This window comes from Bos mutus, chromosome 22 (assembly GCF_027580195.1).
Source record: "Bos mutus isolate GX-2022 chromosome 22, NWIPB_WYAK_1.1, whole genome shotgun sequence".
Lineage (NCBI taxonomy): Eukaryota > Metazoa > Chordata > Mammalia > Artiodactyla > Bovidae > Bos > Bos mutus.
In genome coordinates this window covers 36,164,743-36,180,615 of record NC_091638.1, presented here as the reverse complement: position 1 = coordinate 36,180,615, position 15,873 = coordinate 36,164,743, and the positions used below count along the sequence as shown (strand labels likewise).

The 15,873-nt window shown below is 40.6% G+C and overlaps 1 protein-coding gene across 16 annotated transcripts in view; it reads right to left on the bottom strand.

Annotated features, from left to right (window-relative positions):
- MAGI1 (membrane associated guanylate kinase, WW and PDZ domain containing 1) overlaps nucleotides 1-15,873 on the bottom strand; it is a 642,595-nt gene that overhangs the window by 118,877 nt on the left and 507,845 nt on the right. For all 16 annotated transcript variants that reach the window (XM_070359138.1, XM_070359140.1, XM_070359139.1 and 13 more), the window contains exon 3: nucleotides 14,655-14,774. In XM_070359138.1, the coding sequence (XP_070215239.1) occupies nucleotides 14,655-14,774 (120 nt within the window). The remainder of the gene's footprint in view (nucleotides 1-14,654; nucleotides 14,775-15,873) is intronic.

Here is a 15,873-nt window from a genome sequence, read left to right as displayed (position 1 = left end):
ACCGCCAGCACCCTTACAAGCTGACACAGTGGAGGTCACCCTCCCTTAATAAGGAAACTCCTCAAGAGGGAACCCAAGCAGTACTTTTTTTAAAAAAAGAGCGTGAACACCACGTGGCACCTCTTTAACTGAATGGCAGGTCTGACTGGCACAGCCATGTGTGGCTGGAACAAACCCTTGCCTAGCTTTCACAGGAAACTCTGGGTCAGCAGTGGCAGAGTGGCACCCTTCACGGGTCACTTGTTTGGTCAGTGCCCATTTTCATTTTTAGCCACTTCCCTCTAGAGTTTGGCTCAGCTCTGACTCTCATGTGCAAAGTGACTCTGGGCAGGACCAGGATAGGCTTTTATGTCTTAATTTTTTTTTTTTTTTTAATTTAAAATGTGTATATTTTTAGTGTGCAGTACAGAAATCTAACTAGTAAAATAAAATATTTACTTTAAAAAGTTAAGTGATAAAGCAATACTTTATAAAATTGACTTTTTAAAATGTAAAAATTAAACTTCAAGTTTAAAAAAAGCATATATATTTAATAAGAAATTAATTGAGTACATAATAACAATGGTAGCAATGATGTTCCTTTTGAACACAAGTTAACAATTAAGTTATTTTAAAGAAAGTGTCAAGAAAATAATGGACCCTGTAACAAGATACAGACAAAATCTTGAAGGTAATTCACGAATGGGCAACGTTTGAAAACGACAACTTAAAATCAATAATATTCAGTGACCATATGACCAAAAGCATCAACATCAGATTGCCAACCGTCCACTTACCATCTCACATCTTTTAGAGTAACGCCAGATAGACAGATCTTATTAAGCCCTACAAAAAATCCTATGTAATGTCTCTAGTTTTGTGCTTGCTAAAGTAAAATTTGTAAATAATAACAAATCCTATACACGCTGTTTCTTCCCAAGAATCATATCCCATTGTCGAACCTCACCACATAATTAAATCATATAAAATACACATTTTAATGATACAAGCACAGAAGCAGAGAAGAAGGAGTATGATTCTCTGTATGAGACACACAGATATTACAGAATTTATATACATTGCTTTATCTTTATATTAAATTTTCTTTATGAACATTATTTCTTTAAACTATTTTTTGAATCATCGAATTTATGAACATATGCATCCACTTTCTTTGAGAGTGGTGTAAACAGCATGTGTCAGCAGGGAAATCTTGGACACACATATTAAAAAGAGCAGCAGACTAAAGGGCACCATGTTTGAACTTAAAGGAAACCACACAGAAGCCGATGAGCACATTCTGGTGGCTTACACTCTCTCACACAAGGTGCTATCTCGACCTCTTCAAAACCTTCATTCAGCTTTCTGACTCAAAGGTACAGAGACAGAGTGGAACCAGCGTGAAGAAACGGCATCCGTGTGTGTTTCTAGGGACTAACACAAGTGCAGGGAAAATGCACACACGCATAAGCCAAGACTCAGCGTGTGTTTCTCAACAGGTTACACCAAAGGCTGCCCATTTGATGAAGTTGAAACTCGCAGTTGACGAGGGTCTTAAGGATCTTTCTTAAGTCGAAGGCCGCAGCATTGACTATTTTCACTAACTGAAGATTCTAAGTGGGGTTTAGATAAATAAAACAGTTGACTATTTAAAAAGTAATTTTCATGGTGAACAAGAAATAAAGACAAAGCTCTACCGAATTCTTTATGATCTTTATCATACCAAAACATAGTGTACATTTTTGAGTTAGAGATTAAAGTAAGACCAATGTCTACAAATAAGAATCTTCCACTAAAGGATGTGATTTAAAAAACTCTTGATTCATAGTTTTATAATTACAATTTTATAACATTCATGAAGCTATTGTCATTTAAAAATCAATTAAAACTTAGACATCCTTGTTTATGACAGAAATAAATGTCTGGAAAAGAAATGTTCTACCTAAATTTGACAAATTTATGTGGATTTTCCTCAGTTTTCAAGGGAGGTCAGGGTCTTTCTTAAGTTAGTAAATGATTAGCACGTTTCTCAACACAATTACAAATTCCCCCCAAACAACCCACTTATTCATAGTTGTTTCCTGCTTCTGGAAATCAGTATAAGATTGATTAGAGACAGATAAAGTACATATTATTAGACTGAACCATATGCAACTGTTGATGTAGAAGGCAAACTGTCAAATATCAGCAATTTCATTTGGGTTAATCTAAAGTATAGACACGGAGAAGGCGATGGCACCCCACTCCAGTAATCTTGCCTGGAAAATCCCATGGGTGGAGGAGCCTGGTGGGCTGAAGTCCATGGGGTCGCTAAGAGTCGGACACGACTGAGCAACTTCACTTTCACTTTTCACTTTCGTGCATTGGAGAAGGAAATGGCAACCCACTCCAGTGTTCTTGCCTAGAGAATCCCAGGGACGGGGGAGCCTGGTGGGCTGCCATCTATGGGGTCAACAGAGTCAGACATGACTGAAGTGACTTAGCAGCAGCAAAGTACAGATTAATGTATGCTCAACAATCACTGGATCACAGAAAAAGCAAGAGAGTTCCAGAAAAACATCTACTTCTGCTTCACTGACTATGTTAAAGCCTTTGATCATGTGGATCACAACAAACTGTGGAAAATTCTTAAAGAGATGGGAGTACCAGACCACCTGACCTGTCTCCTGAGAAACCAGTATGTGAGTCAGAAAGCCACAGTGAGAACCTTACATAGAATGACTTGTCCAAAATCGGGAAAGGAATATGACAAGGCTGCATACTGTCACCCTGTTTATTTACTTATATGGAGAGTACATTGTGCAAAAATACCAGGCTGGATAGATCACAAGTTAGAATCAGGATTGCAGGGAGGAATATCAACAACCTCAGATATGCAGATGATACCACTATAATGGTAGGAAGTGAAAAGGAACTAAAGATCCTCTTGATGAGGTTGAAAAAGCTGGCTTAAAACTCAACATTAAAAAAACTAAGATCACGGCATCTGGTCCCATCACTTTATGACAAATAGAAGGGGTAAAAGTGGAAGTAGTGACAGATTTTATTTTATTGGTCTCCAAAGTCATTATGGATGGTGACTGTAGCCATAAAATTAAAAGATGCCTGCTCCTTGGAAGGAAAGCTATGACAAACCTAGATAACATATTAAAAAGCAGATATTACTTTGCTGACAAAGGTCCATGTAGTCAAAGCTCCGTTTTCCAGTAGTCATATATGAATGTGACAGTTGGACCATAAAGAAGGCTGAGTGCTAAAGAAATAATGCTTTCGAATTGTGGTACTGGAGAAAACTCATGAGTTCCTTGGTCTGCATGGAGAGCAAAATAGTCAATCCTAAAGGAAATCAACAGTGAATATTCACTGGAAGGACTGATGCTGAAGCTGAAGCTCCAATACTTTGGCTACCTGATGTGAAGAGCCGACTCATCCTATTATGAGGATACAATGAGACAGTCCATTTAATGCTTTTAGCACTTGCAAAAGACTTCATTACAAGGCTTGATACATGCTATAATACTTAATGTTAACAGTGTATGTTTTGAATCTTTAAAAGGAAGCTCTTTACACCTTAGTAGGATGAATGAGACAATGTGTCTGAAGTGCTTGCCATATGGTAACAGAGTACCACAACTTTACTGACATAAAGGAACAAGCAGGTAAACCTCCCAATGACCAAATAACCTTGAGCAAATTACTTACTATCATCTCATACTTTCTCTGTGATATGGTAATGGCAGCATGAGCTCAAATAACATCAAGGGATTACCACGACAATCAAATGATGTAACTTTCTTGAACGTACCCTGTAAACTATAAGGTGTTATAAATACGAGAGAGTGTAATTATTCAAACTTCTCTAGCGTATTACCTACAACCTTTACAGAAAAGCTTCTATCAAGTGGTGTTTCCTAAGGGCAGAGGGTTCCACTTTCCACTGCAGATACATTTTTCAAAATAAAGAATTTAGTGACCCACATTTAAAAACTGATATCTCTGATTCAAGTCTGGATATACTGAGACATGCTGCTGGATAAACTGTAAGGTCTGTTTTCCTGATATTTGTCTCTTATGGGCAATGTTGGTGACAAGTGTGTGACCAAATTCACCAGGACCACACTACACTGTGGTGTTGGAGGAGACTTCTGAAAGTCCCTTGGACTGCAAGGAGATCAAACCAGTCAATCCTAAAGGAAATCAATTCTGAATATTCATCGGAAGGACTGATGCTGAAGCTGAAAAACTCCAACACTTCGGCTACCTGATGCGAAGAACTGACTCATTGGAAAAAGACCCTGATGCTGGGAAACATTAAAGGCAGGAGGAGAAAGGGACAACAGAGGATGATATGGTTGGATGGCATCACTGATTCGATGGACATGAGTTGGAGCAAGCTCTGGGATATGGTGATAGACAGGGAAACCTGGCGTGCTGCAGTCCATGGGGTTGCAAAGAATCGGACACAACTGAGCAACCGAACTGAACACACACAATTAAGGATTTCTGCACAGAGGTTTTGGCTGATATCTTTGGTGTGTCTCAGCCTTTGCCAGACAAACACCTTGACCTCAACCTAGAAGAGTGCCCTAAGGTCTGAGCAGATAAAGGGCCATGGACATAAGAGAGATGGAAGAAAACTTTAAACTTGAGGAATTCCGATGGGTCTGTGAATGAAGTGATTTTTGCTGAATCTGGGATTGGCCACGTTATCTTTCCACACAACCAAGGGCAAGATGACTCGTGCACTCCTCCGTTTACCACCGTTCCCACCAACACTACCTTCACCCGCCATGTATTTACTCACTCCACTCATTTTGACCTCCAGGCATTTAAATTCAAAACCTTGCCCTTCCAGGAAACTCTCCACCTCATCAATCATTTCCACTCTGGTCAGCATCAAGTCAAGCCTATCCAGAAACACGAACCTTACATAGAATATGCACAAGAGACTTTCTGTGAAGACTATATGGATCACTTAATGGTACTAAGTAAAAATCACTTGAAGAATTATACATGAATAAAAGATTAATTTAGGTTATCACTTGGCAGGCTGCACAGTTTCTAAGAGACACGAGCCTGACCATCCCACAGTCCCCATGTTAGCCAACACACACTTCCTGAGGTGACTGGGCTCTCTCCCAAGTGACAATTGTGCATGTCCCAGCTGCTATTTTCAGAACTGGCTCCACAACACAACTCAGCAGGGATGACGGCTGGGGAGGGAGAGGAGGGCAGGGAAGACGCAAGAGGAAGCCACCAATGGCCATAATTAACAGGCACATTCTTTGGCCATGACCAAGCCAAAGAAAATATTTTCTGACACACAGTTAAAAATTAATGGGGACTGCAAATAAATTTTTAGAGCTTGATAAAATATTGAAGGAGGACTGCAACCCTGAGTTTTAAGCCAGAATGAATCAAATCTTTAAAGCCTTTCACTTTGTATAAATTTAATATTCATTCATTCATTTCCTTACAGAGAACCTCTTGTTATGCTAGGCACTATGCTGGAAAGGCAGAAATGAACTAGAACATGATTTTCACAAATGCTCTGCATGGTATACATCACTTTTTAAAACTCTGTACAAATAATAGTTACATCAAATGAAGATTCTCTTTTAAAAGGTCAAGGTGGGGCTTGAAATTTTGAATTTCTAACAAGGACTCAGGTGATGCTGATAATACTGGTCCATGGACCACCTTCTGTGCAGCAAAGGTGAAGAAATCAGAGAAAAGAATTCACATTTAGGTCCTTTGTCCTGTAGTCCTATGTTTCTTTAGAACTGGGAGGTGGCAGGGGTGGGGGAGATGAAGGGAGAGATGGCTTGCTTGTCTTTTTCCAAACAGAACAAGCTTTGAAAATAAACAGCAGGACAGGATGACAATGACCACGAATGGCTGGAAATCTAGAGCATATTATTATCAAAGGGGCAATACTATACCCAAGGGGCAAAAGTTGAGTGTGTGCTCAGTTGTGTCCAACTCTTTGTGACACCATGGACTATAGCTCATCAGGCTCCTTTGTCCGTGGACGTTTTCAGGCAAGAATACTGGAGTGGGTTACCATTTCTTCTTCAAGAGGATCTTTCCAACCCAGGGATCGAACTCAAGTCTCCTGCGTCTCCTGCATTGACAGGAAGATTCATTACCACTGAGCCACCTGGGAAGCCCAGGGTAAGATGTGTGGGGTCCAAAAACCTTACTCTTGCTCTTTGTAAAGCACAAATATGTATACAGTACTTAAGGACATAGATCCAGCATATCTGATTTTGTCTTGGTCTCAAGGTCATGCATGTTTGACTCTTGCAGGCTCTGCAGGCAAGCTTCACAGTTGAACCCCTTGCTGTCTCTGCTCAAATCTCACTGGTTTTCTTTCAGGCCTCATATGCAATCTGTGCCCCCACTCACCTCACAGCTCTTGCACTCACTCTTCTCTCTGTTTAACTTTCTTTCCTCTGCTTCTCATCCCAATACCACCTGCTGATCCTCTGTCCCCACCAACTAGATCAAAGTCTCCAGTATATGTTTTTAGGGAAGCTTGTATCTCTTCCTTCCCAAGGCCCTTTGCTCAGTTTATCAGGCTATTTAATGAAATGATATCTGTCTTTACCTCTAAACTGTAAGCTCCATGAAGGCAGGATCCACATGTGTTTTGTGCACTACGGCATTCCCAAAACAAACATGGTGCCGGGCACACGGTGCCACTCGGTGATTCTCTGCAGAATGAGTAACTGAATCAAGTGGAGATAGCACACACAAAGCCCAGCCCAGGATGCTCAATACCTATACTGCGGATCTGGTTTTTAAGAGCATGACTCATGGCAGTTTCTTTTCAGGCCATCAATTCTATCTGAATTATCTCAGATCCACATCACTTCACTTTGCCACTTGCTTACTCAACACATGATGGTATCATTCATAAAACGCCCATCACTTTCTATTTATTCTTTCTTGACTGACCTGCTCCACTCTACAAATCTATGATCTGCATGCACAGAAGGATAAGAAGCCCATGCTCTGTAAGTAGAGGTTTGTTCTTACTCGTGCCATTTGGCTTTGAATTTAAGACCAGAAAGGGCAAAGTAAGTTAATAGTGTTGTGATCCTGAACAAGGTAAGGGACCGCTTTCTTTCCAGCCTCGGTTCTCATGTAGAAAGACCAGTACTCGTGAAACAGAGTTTTTGCCAGATTAAACTGGATCACATATATAAAGCACTCAGTACTGTGCTTGGCACAATATGAGCATGTAATAAACCCCAGCATCAGTTGTTCCTGATACTCTAAGCAGCTCTAAGATGTAAAATTGGGTATTGTTATCAAAGCACATATTTAAAGAACGTTAACAAAAAGTTACCTTTATTGTGCATCTACGATATGTTGCTACCTACACATTCACTTATTCTGCTGCTGCTGCTAAGTCACTTAAGTCGTGTCCGACTCTGTGCGACCCCGTAGATGGCAGCCCACCAGGCTCCCCCGTCCCTGGGATTCTCCAGGCAAGAATACTGGAGTGGGTTGCCATTTCCTTCTCCAATGCATGAAAATGAAAAGTGAAAGTGAAATTGCTCAGTCGTGTCTGACTCTTAGCGACCCCATGGACTACAGCCTACCAGGCTCCTCCAGCCATGGGATTTTCCAGGCAAGAGTACTGGAGTGGGGTGCCATTGCCTTCTCCCTCACTTATTCTAATCATTAACAATTCTACAGAAAAAAAAAATAATATTCCCATTTTCAGACGAAGAAACTGACATTCACACACTGCTTAATGACAGCTGGCATTTAAACATGGATCTGTCTTCACTGTCTATGCTCTCGACTCCAGGAATGGTTGGGGATCTCTGAGCAGAAAGTTAACCAAAACGTCCCTGGGCTTGGCTTCCTTGTCTTGAAAGGCAGAGGAACATACAATTGTCATACAGATTTCCTTTGGTTCTTTCATTATCAACAGAGAACACTCCACAGTGGAGTTTGCCAACAGAGCTTATCACAACAGACGGCTGCTGAGGCCTGCCAAAGAACAGGACTCCAGACGGTCTCGTCTTCTTCAATGACAAACAAGAACTCTCTTCACCCCACCTTTATTACTATGTCCCCCCAAAGCAGACCCTTGGCAACTGCCTTTTTGCAGACCTTCTAAGAAGCAGAACAGTACCATTATTGAAGGCTGACAGACATACTCCCTTCCTAATTAGCATGAAGAGATATGCAACACATAACTACAACTGGAAATGTCACATTGGGACTGCACTTCCATGCTGAGGGAAAAGCTTTGCAAGCTCAGAGTGTATAATCAATCAGCCTCTTCTACCCAGAGGCATTTGTAAAACAGGCATGTTTGGAACCACCCTCATTGAACATTCCGCCCTTACAAACTCTCTCCCAGAGAAGTCCCAAGGGCTGGCTGAGGCAGTGACCTGTCGTATTGAGCAAAAATGTCAACAGGAGAAAAAAAAAAAGCAAGGAAAAAAGGAGATGGTGCTTCTGATTTATTTCAAGAATGCCATCCAATAAATGAGCTCAGTGTCGCAATTAAGCTGGGCCAAGGAGGAAAGACACGTTTAGTCTTGTCTTCTGTGTCTTGCCTTGATGTTGACTGCAGCCAGTGACAGAATGAGGAGTTGGCTCAAACTGCAGAGCTGAGACCAATTATGAACTCTACTCATAACTCGTATGCCTTTGTGAGGGGTAATACTTAGGTTCCTTAAACAGTCACAAAGGGCATCTACTCTGTTGGAGGATACACATAATATGCCAGCATTACAGCTGATGGGGGTGGAAAATTCCATCATGGAGCCCCTGACACCCCACACCAATCCTGGCTTTTCCCAGTGTTTCTAATCTAAGCAAACAGTACCAACATCTTTCCAACAGAAGCAGGAGTCATCCTAGGTGGAATATCATCACCTGAATCTTTTATCTCTTCTTCTAATAACTAATACATTAGCAAGTCCACATAAACTTTTCATACCGTTGATATAATAATGTGACACTGCCTTAAAAATGGTGGCTCAGATGGTAAAGAATCTGCCTGTGGGAGATCTAGGTTCGATCCCTGGGTTGGGAAGATCCCCTGGAGAAGGGAATGGCAACCCACTCCAGTATTCTTGCCTGAAGAATCCCATGGACAGAGGTGCCTGGCAGGCTACAGTCTACTAGGAGCTACAGACTACTGTTAGCCCTCTAAGGACAACAATCATGTCTGGTTTTGCTAAACATTTTATCATTAATGGTTAAATGGATGCATGCACAAACTAGTAAGAGAGTCTACAGGAAGAGTATCCATTTCCAAGCAGCAGACTCAGGCAAGATGAGCATTTCAGTCCTGCCTGGGACATGACCTTAGTGAAAGGCATTTGGCCAGATTTGGTCCCCAATTCCCTTTAGTGTCTTAGACATTCTCTTTCTGGACCTCGGTTTTGTTTTCTGAAGAGATGAGCTCTACTGCCTTTCAGTTTAAACTTTTACAACCCTGAAATTCTAAACCCCAAACAAATACTGGACCTGAAAGAATATTCAGAAGGTTATCAGGCCTTGAGGCTTTATTGGTTCACTCTACTTGTCTGCCCTATATATGTCACAGAATGTACATAAAGAAGATCACCTCTCCTCTGTAGTGACATCCTCTTTGGGAGGATTTAAAACTATGTTTTCCAAAAGGAGATTAGCTCTTAAAGATGACCTTAGCTCTCTGAAGTCAGATGACGGAGAAGAGAAAGATCTTCTTGAGTAGGTCCTCAACCATCCTTGCAGAAGCTTTCATTCTAGAACTGCCCTAGAAAATATGGCAGTCATCAGACACATGGGACTATTTAAGGCTAAATTAGTTTAAACTAAATTAATTTTAAAATGCAGCTTCTCAGTCACAAAAATCACATGTGGTCCGTGACTATTGTGTTGGACAGCTCGGAATATTGAACATTTTCATCACTGAAGAAAGTCCTGTTGGATGGCATTGGTTGTACACGAAGCAAGAAATGATTCCCTGATCTTCCATCTCTAGCACACACGTTCTGACCTTTTCTTGGTTCACACTGCATTTGCTTTCTCGAGATTCAGGCTTTAGGGTCGGTGCTAACACACCTGAACTCATGAGATCCTCTGACAAGCTTCAGATCAAAGTCCATTTCTTCAAGGGGACTGACCCTAATGTTAGCGTCAATGGAGCACTCTTGTAGTTCTCTTCTCTGAGCACTCATCACTTCTCTAGAAGCTGTTTAAATTATTTTGCCTCCCAAGACTGAGGGGCTGTAGAGACCCTAGAGCCAGATAAGCCTGGGTTTGAATGCCAGCTCTATCTTGGGCTCACCATGTGGAGTTAAAAAAGACAGTGGGCATCTCTGGGCCTCATACTCTTCTTCTGTAAAATGGGGACAAACTGTCCTCAGCTCATAGGATTACTGGATAATTAAGTGAGTTGTTATACATAATGCACTTTGAAAAGCACTCATCATGTATATACTGAACAAACACTGTCAGAAATAAATCACTATGAAGCATAAGCACCTTCAAAGGCAGAGCTACTTTGATCTTCTGCCCCATACATCACACCCTATGCCATGGAAAATGTTGAAATGAACCATGTAGGCACAGAAGGGCTGCCTTTAAAACTGCACTGCCAGGAATTTCCTCTATAAATCCATTCAAAACAGTACAGTGAGACATTTGTACAGAGGTGTTCGCAGCAGTATTGTTTACAAAACATTAAAAGGTGGGGGAAGGAGGCATATTAAATGTCCACCTGCAGGGGGCTAGTTAAATCAACTATATAAATTCATACAATGGGATATTTTGCAGCATTTATAAAGAATGAGGTGGAACTGCGTGGGGTAACTGGAAAGATCTCCAGGATGTGTTAAGTCGACGGACAGCAATACTTAGGTTTATGCCATTTATGTCTATGTTTTCTGAATCTTTGCACCAGACCCTTAACAGAGGTTTCCTGTGAGAAGGAGGAGAATCAACTCAGACTTAAAGATGTTTAAGTTCTTTACTCTAGAAAGAATTCCATAGTGTATATTCATTACTTTTACTTCAAGCTGTTTAAAAGTCTTGCTTTGAAGAGTGATTTGCGTTGCGGTGTTTTCCTCTTTGGAGCCAGGTCAGGACAAGAGGGAAAAAATGTGAGCAAGGGAAATAGACAGTGAGTACCTAGGGAAGTAAATAAAGATATTTTACTGGTAAATCCACTAGTTTACTGACTAGGAGAAGGAGGAGAGAATCCATCCAACAGGGTGGCAATTTGGGGCCAATCGTGTGTGTAAATATAAGAGCTAATGCTGACGGAGAGCTTACGTGTGTCAGACGCTGTGCTCAGCCCTTTCCAATTATTGTCTCATTTAATCCTACCTATGAGAAAGCACTATTATTATCCTCATTTTACCGAAGGGAAAAAGGAGACATGGAGCATTAAGTAACTTGCCAGAGGGCACACAGCTCAGCAGCAAAGGGGCTGAGACTTAAACTCTGGCAGGGCCACAGCCCAGCCTGCAGGCTTGTTAGTGTCCAGTTGACAGAATCCCCATTAAGGGGGCCCAGAGGGGCTCACAAAGATCTCTCCAGCCCTATTCCTGTAACACTATCTGGCATATCATACAAATTCCATTTTGCTTTCACCTTATGAAAGTCAATACAATACATTCCAATTGCTACCAAAAAATTAGGAGCCGTCTTGTACAGCAGGGAAATCATACAGCCAAAAGGTCAAAATGCTGAAGAACACAGGTAAAAGGCTAAAAGACACTGGACCCATATGCAGCATGAGAATTTCAACTCTAAAATAACTGAATGACATTCACAGAAAGACGGATGACTAGACATTTTCTGAAAAACTTTTTCCTGTTGTTGCCCAGCAAGAAGTCGGGTGAAAGTACTAAGGGTCTATTATCACAACTTTTTGGTTACATCAGTATCATCTTGGCATTTCCAGGAAAGAGCATGGGATCTAAAAATCCAACAGCCGGGTCTGTTTCCTGGCTCTCGCCTTCTGGAACCAGCTGCACAACCTTAACAAAGTCCCAAAGTGCTATCTGGTCTAAGCATCCTCATCGAAAAAGCTGGGGATAATAGCTACCTCTGTCAAAGCGATAAAACTAGTGGGGAAAAAAGTGACTCCACCTACGTACCACTTGTAACATAAACACCTCAATAAAATGAGTTGATTTTCTTTTTTGTCCCTGATATGCTGTTACCTAATCACATGCTTTTCTTTTTCAACAAAGTACTCTTTGGCTTTGCACAGCCACTCCCACCCTTAACCTCTCCAAACATGCAAATGAATATTTTTTATATTCTGGATTAAAGCTCCTCTGATGGTCATAATAAGTGATTTCAGACAGGACAACTCACTTTCTTACAGCAAAGAGGATCCAACACTTGCTCTCTTCTTAGCCACGTGAATTTTTAACCATATTCACATTTACAAAAGAACACACTGAAGAAGCTCTTGGTATATCCACTGAGCCCCCATCCCTTTTCTAACCTCACAACTAGGTCAATTCTTTTTATTGGAGGATAAATACTTTACAATATTGTGATGGCTTCTGCCATTCATCAACATGAATCAGCCATAGGTATACATAGGTCCCCTTCCTCTTAAACCGCCTTTCCATCTCCCTTCCCATCCCAGCCCTCTAGGTTGTCACAGAGCACCAGCTTTGGGTTCCCTGTGTCATACCACTGGCTATCTATTTTCCATATGATAATGTATATGTTTCAATGCTACTTTCTCAAATCATCCCACCCTCTCCTTCCCTCAGTTTTTCCAAAAGTCTGTCCTTTATGTCTGCGTCTCCTTTGCTACCCTGCAAATAGGATCAGAGGTATTATCTGTCTAGATTCCATATATGTGCATTAATATACGATATTAGTCTCACTCTTTCTGACTTACTTCACTCTTCATCCATGTCATTATTTCACTCTTCATCCATTTCATTAGAACGGACTCAAATGCATTTCTTTTTATTGCTGAGTAATATTCCATTGTATATATGAACCAGTCTGAACAAATCATTCTTCCTTGGGGCACTCTCAGATCTCCCAGCCCACCAACCCCCAGTCAAATCCCAATACTTCAAGGAAACGACAACAATGGATAACGATGGCTCAGACGATAAAGAATCTGCCTGCAATGCAGGAGACCTGGGTTCGATCCCTGGGGTGGGAAGACCCCCTGGAGAAGGGAATGGCTACTCACTCCAGTATTCTGATCTGGAGAATTCCATGGACAGAGGAGCCTGACAGGCTACAGTCCATGGAGTTGCAAAGGGCTGGACATGACTGAGCGACTTTCACAACAATGGATAACCAGCAATACTCAAAGCAAATCTTCTTGTATTCACAATCAGGAATCTCATTAATATCTACCTAATGTTAAATGTATATTCAAAATTTGGACATGAACAGTAGGCACAAAGTTAACATTCTTCCCTGTCCCCACTGCAAAAAGTGCCCCTGAAACAGAGCAATTATCACGTCAGAGTTATAATGCCCCTAAGAAAATTAGTCTATTTTGTATTCATCCTTTGTTTTTAAATCTCATCTGCAAAATGCCACTGTGTTCATCCCATAAATCCAGATTTTGAGAGTTTCTAAAAAGTACACAAAACTTAATAACTTGATCCAGTTATTAACAGTATCATAGTATATCCTTCTGTCTCAAATAATGACACTCAACAAAACAATCAAGCTATAACACTGTCTTCAGAAGATGTAAGTTTAATTTTCTCCCCACATTAGGCTTTGATCCCATCCTACAGATTTACTTTCACCTATGTGAAATGATTTATACTCATGTTATTCAACACAGTCATGTTTTGAAATATTAAAAAATGTTTATTCAAAAAGACCTAGTTAAATAAATTATGGTCCACGTATTCAGGAGATTACTTACTCACTTAAAAAAGAAAACAAAAAGCACTCTAGTACTGAACCTCAAAGACTCAGAAGACATATTTTCATGATATAAAAGAGTAAGATGCCAACTAGCATATATACCTTCTATAAGGGAAGATATGAGAACACATGTATGAAACAAATACATGTATGTGGACACTTGCATATATGTGTTTGTATTTACATTAAAAAAAAAAAAAACTTCAGAAGAGTAATCAGAAATGAATAACACCGGTTTTAGTATCTGGGGAAAAGAGAAATGGAAATTAGGCAGGTGGAAGATAGATCTAGGAAAGAGCTTACTTACTGAATACTTCTGAAATATTCTGCTTTGAAATATTCCATGAAAATGTATCATCTATTCCAAAATATATTAAACATCAATTGGTGGTACAAATGACATTCCAGTCCTTTTGAGACTAAAACACCACCACCTATAACGTCACATTTTATGCTATGAGTCTTCTTCCTCTTCTTTCTAATACCATACATACCCATATTAAACACACACACACACGCCCACACTCACACATGCCCGCATTTAAATCAACAAATTAAAGGAGAAAAATCCTGGAGGAAAAAAAAAATCAAAAGTATTTTTAAAGAGTTCCACAAAGCCTTATTCCATATATTTTGTTATTATTAATCCCATTAAGGTGAACTGCCATCTCCTACAGATGTTTAGACTTCACTAGTCCACAGAACATCTCTGCCTCAATGGCCCAGGATCCTCTGCGGTGCCCAGCAGAGAGGCACACTCATTGCTGCCATACAGATCAGCTCACCTTCATAGGTGCCAACTTCTAGAAGAGTCCCGCTCTGCTCGAGGTCCAAGAACTCCTTCACAGTCAGAAAGTTATAGTCCACGCCAGGCACCTCTCCTTCTCTGGGAGACCGGGTTGTGCCTGTGGCAGACAAGACAAAAGGCACAAGAAAACATCAGTCCACTGAAAGAGGAAGCGCCCCATCCAGGTGTAATTAAAATAACCAGTTCAGTAAGTACCTAAGCTGACAGACCCACCTACTGAGACAGGGAGCTGGCAAAGGTAATGTCTTTCTAGCAGAAAAGCATCCTGACTTTCATCCTCTCGAGCCTGGGCCCCTCAAATACCAGAAAGAGAAAACCAAACACAGCAAGGCAGCCCAGGGAGATTTTTATCACTGAAAAAAATGATGAATGCACTGAATGAAAAGGGTGAACTGTATTTTATACAGACAACATTCACAATCAGCAGCTTTTAGGGCTCCAGTAAATTCTAAAAACATTATCCACCTTAAGCTCAGCCTAAGGGGTTTATATTTTTATCACAGGCCTTGAAATTCTTGTGTTCCTCAATATATCCGGCAACTTCCAATGTAATAAGCCCTTTGAAGAAAATGACACCCGCTGCATAAACACATCACTAGAGAAATTCAATTGCCCAAGATCTGTGGCTGGATACCTCCCAGGGATCAAAATGTTGCTGTGTCTCCATGTAATTAATATGTTTGGCAAAAAGAGGCCACCCGTAAGTTCTGACAGGAGAAAAAGGACACTGCTTTCGGTAGAAAATTCTCCCCCTGAATTAACCTCATCATGCATTCAAAGACTCATAAATATAACAATTCTTCTTATGAAATAACACAGGCCCTCTAGAATATTTAAGTCACCCAGCTGAGGTGCTGGGCGAAAGACCTGTCATTTTAGCCCACTCAACCTCGATCAAAAGTGTGGAAGGAGTGTGGTTTACACTCAAACTAAAAAAAGAAAAGAAACCATAAGCAATTTCGGAGTACATACTAGAAATCTACATTAAATGGTAGGGGAGATTAAAAAAAAAAAAAGCAAAATTCATGATTTCTGCTCCAACATTTAAGTTAGGTAAGGCATACAACCAGCATGGGTTCACTCTGCAAGGCACACTTACCCATAGTGCTATTAAGTCATTTTTAAAAATATAATAAGTAGGAATTTTTCCCCTTAGTCCTAGTTCTAATTCTCCCTAAAAAGCAATTACATAACCA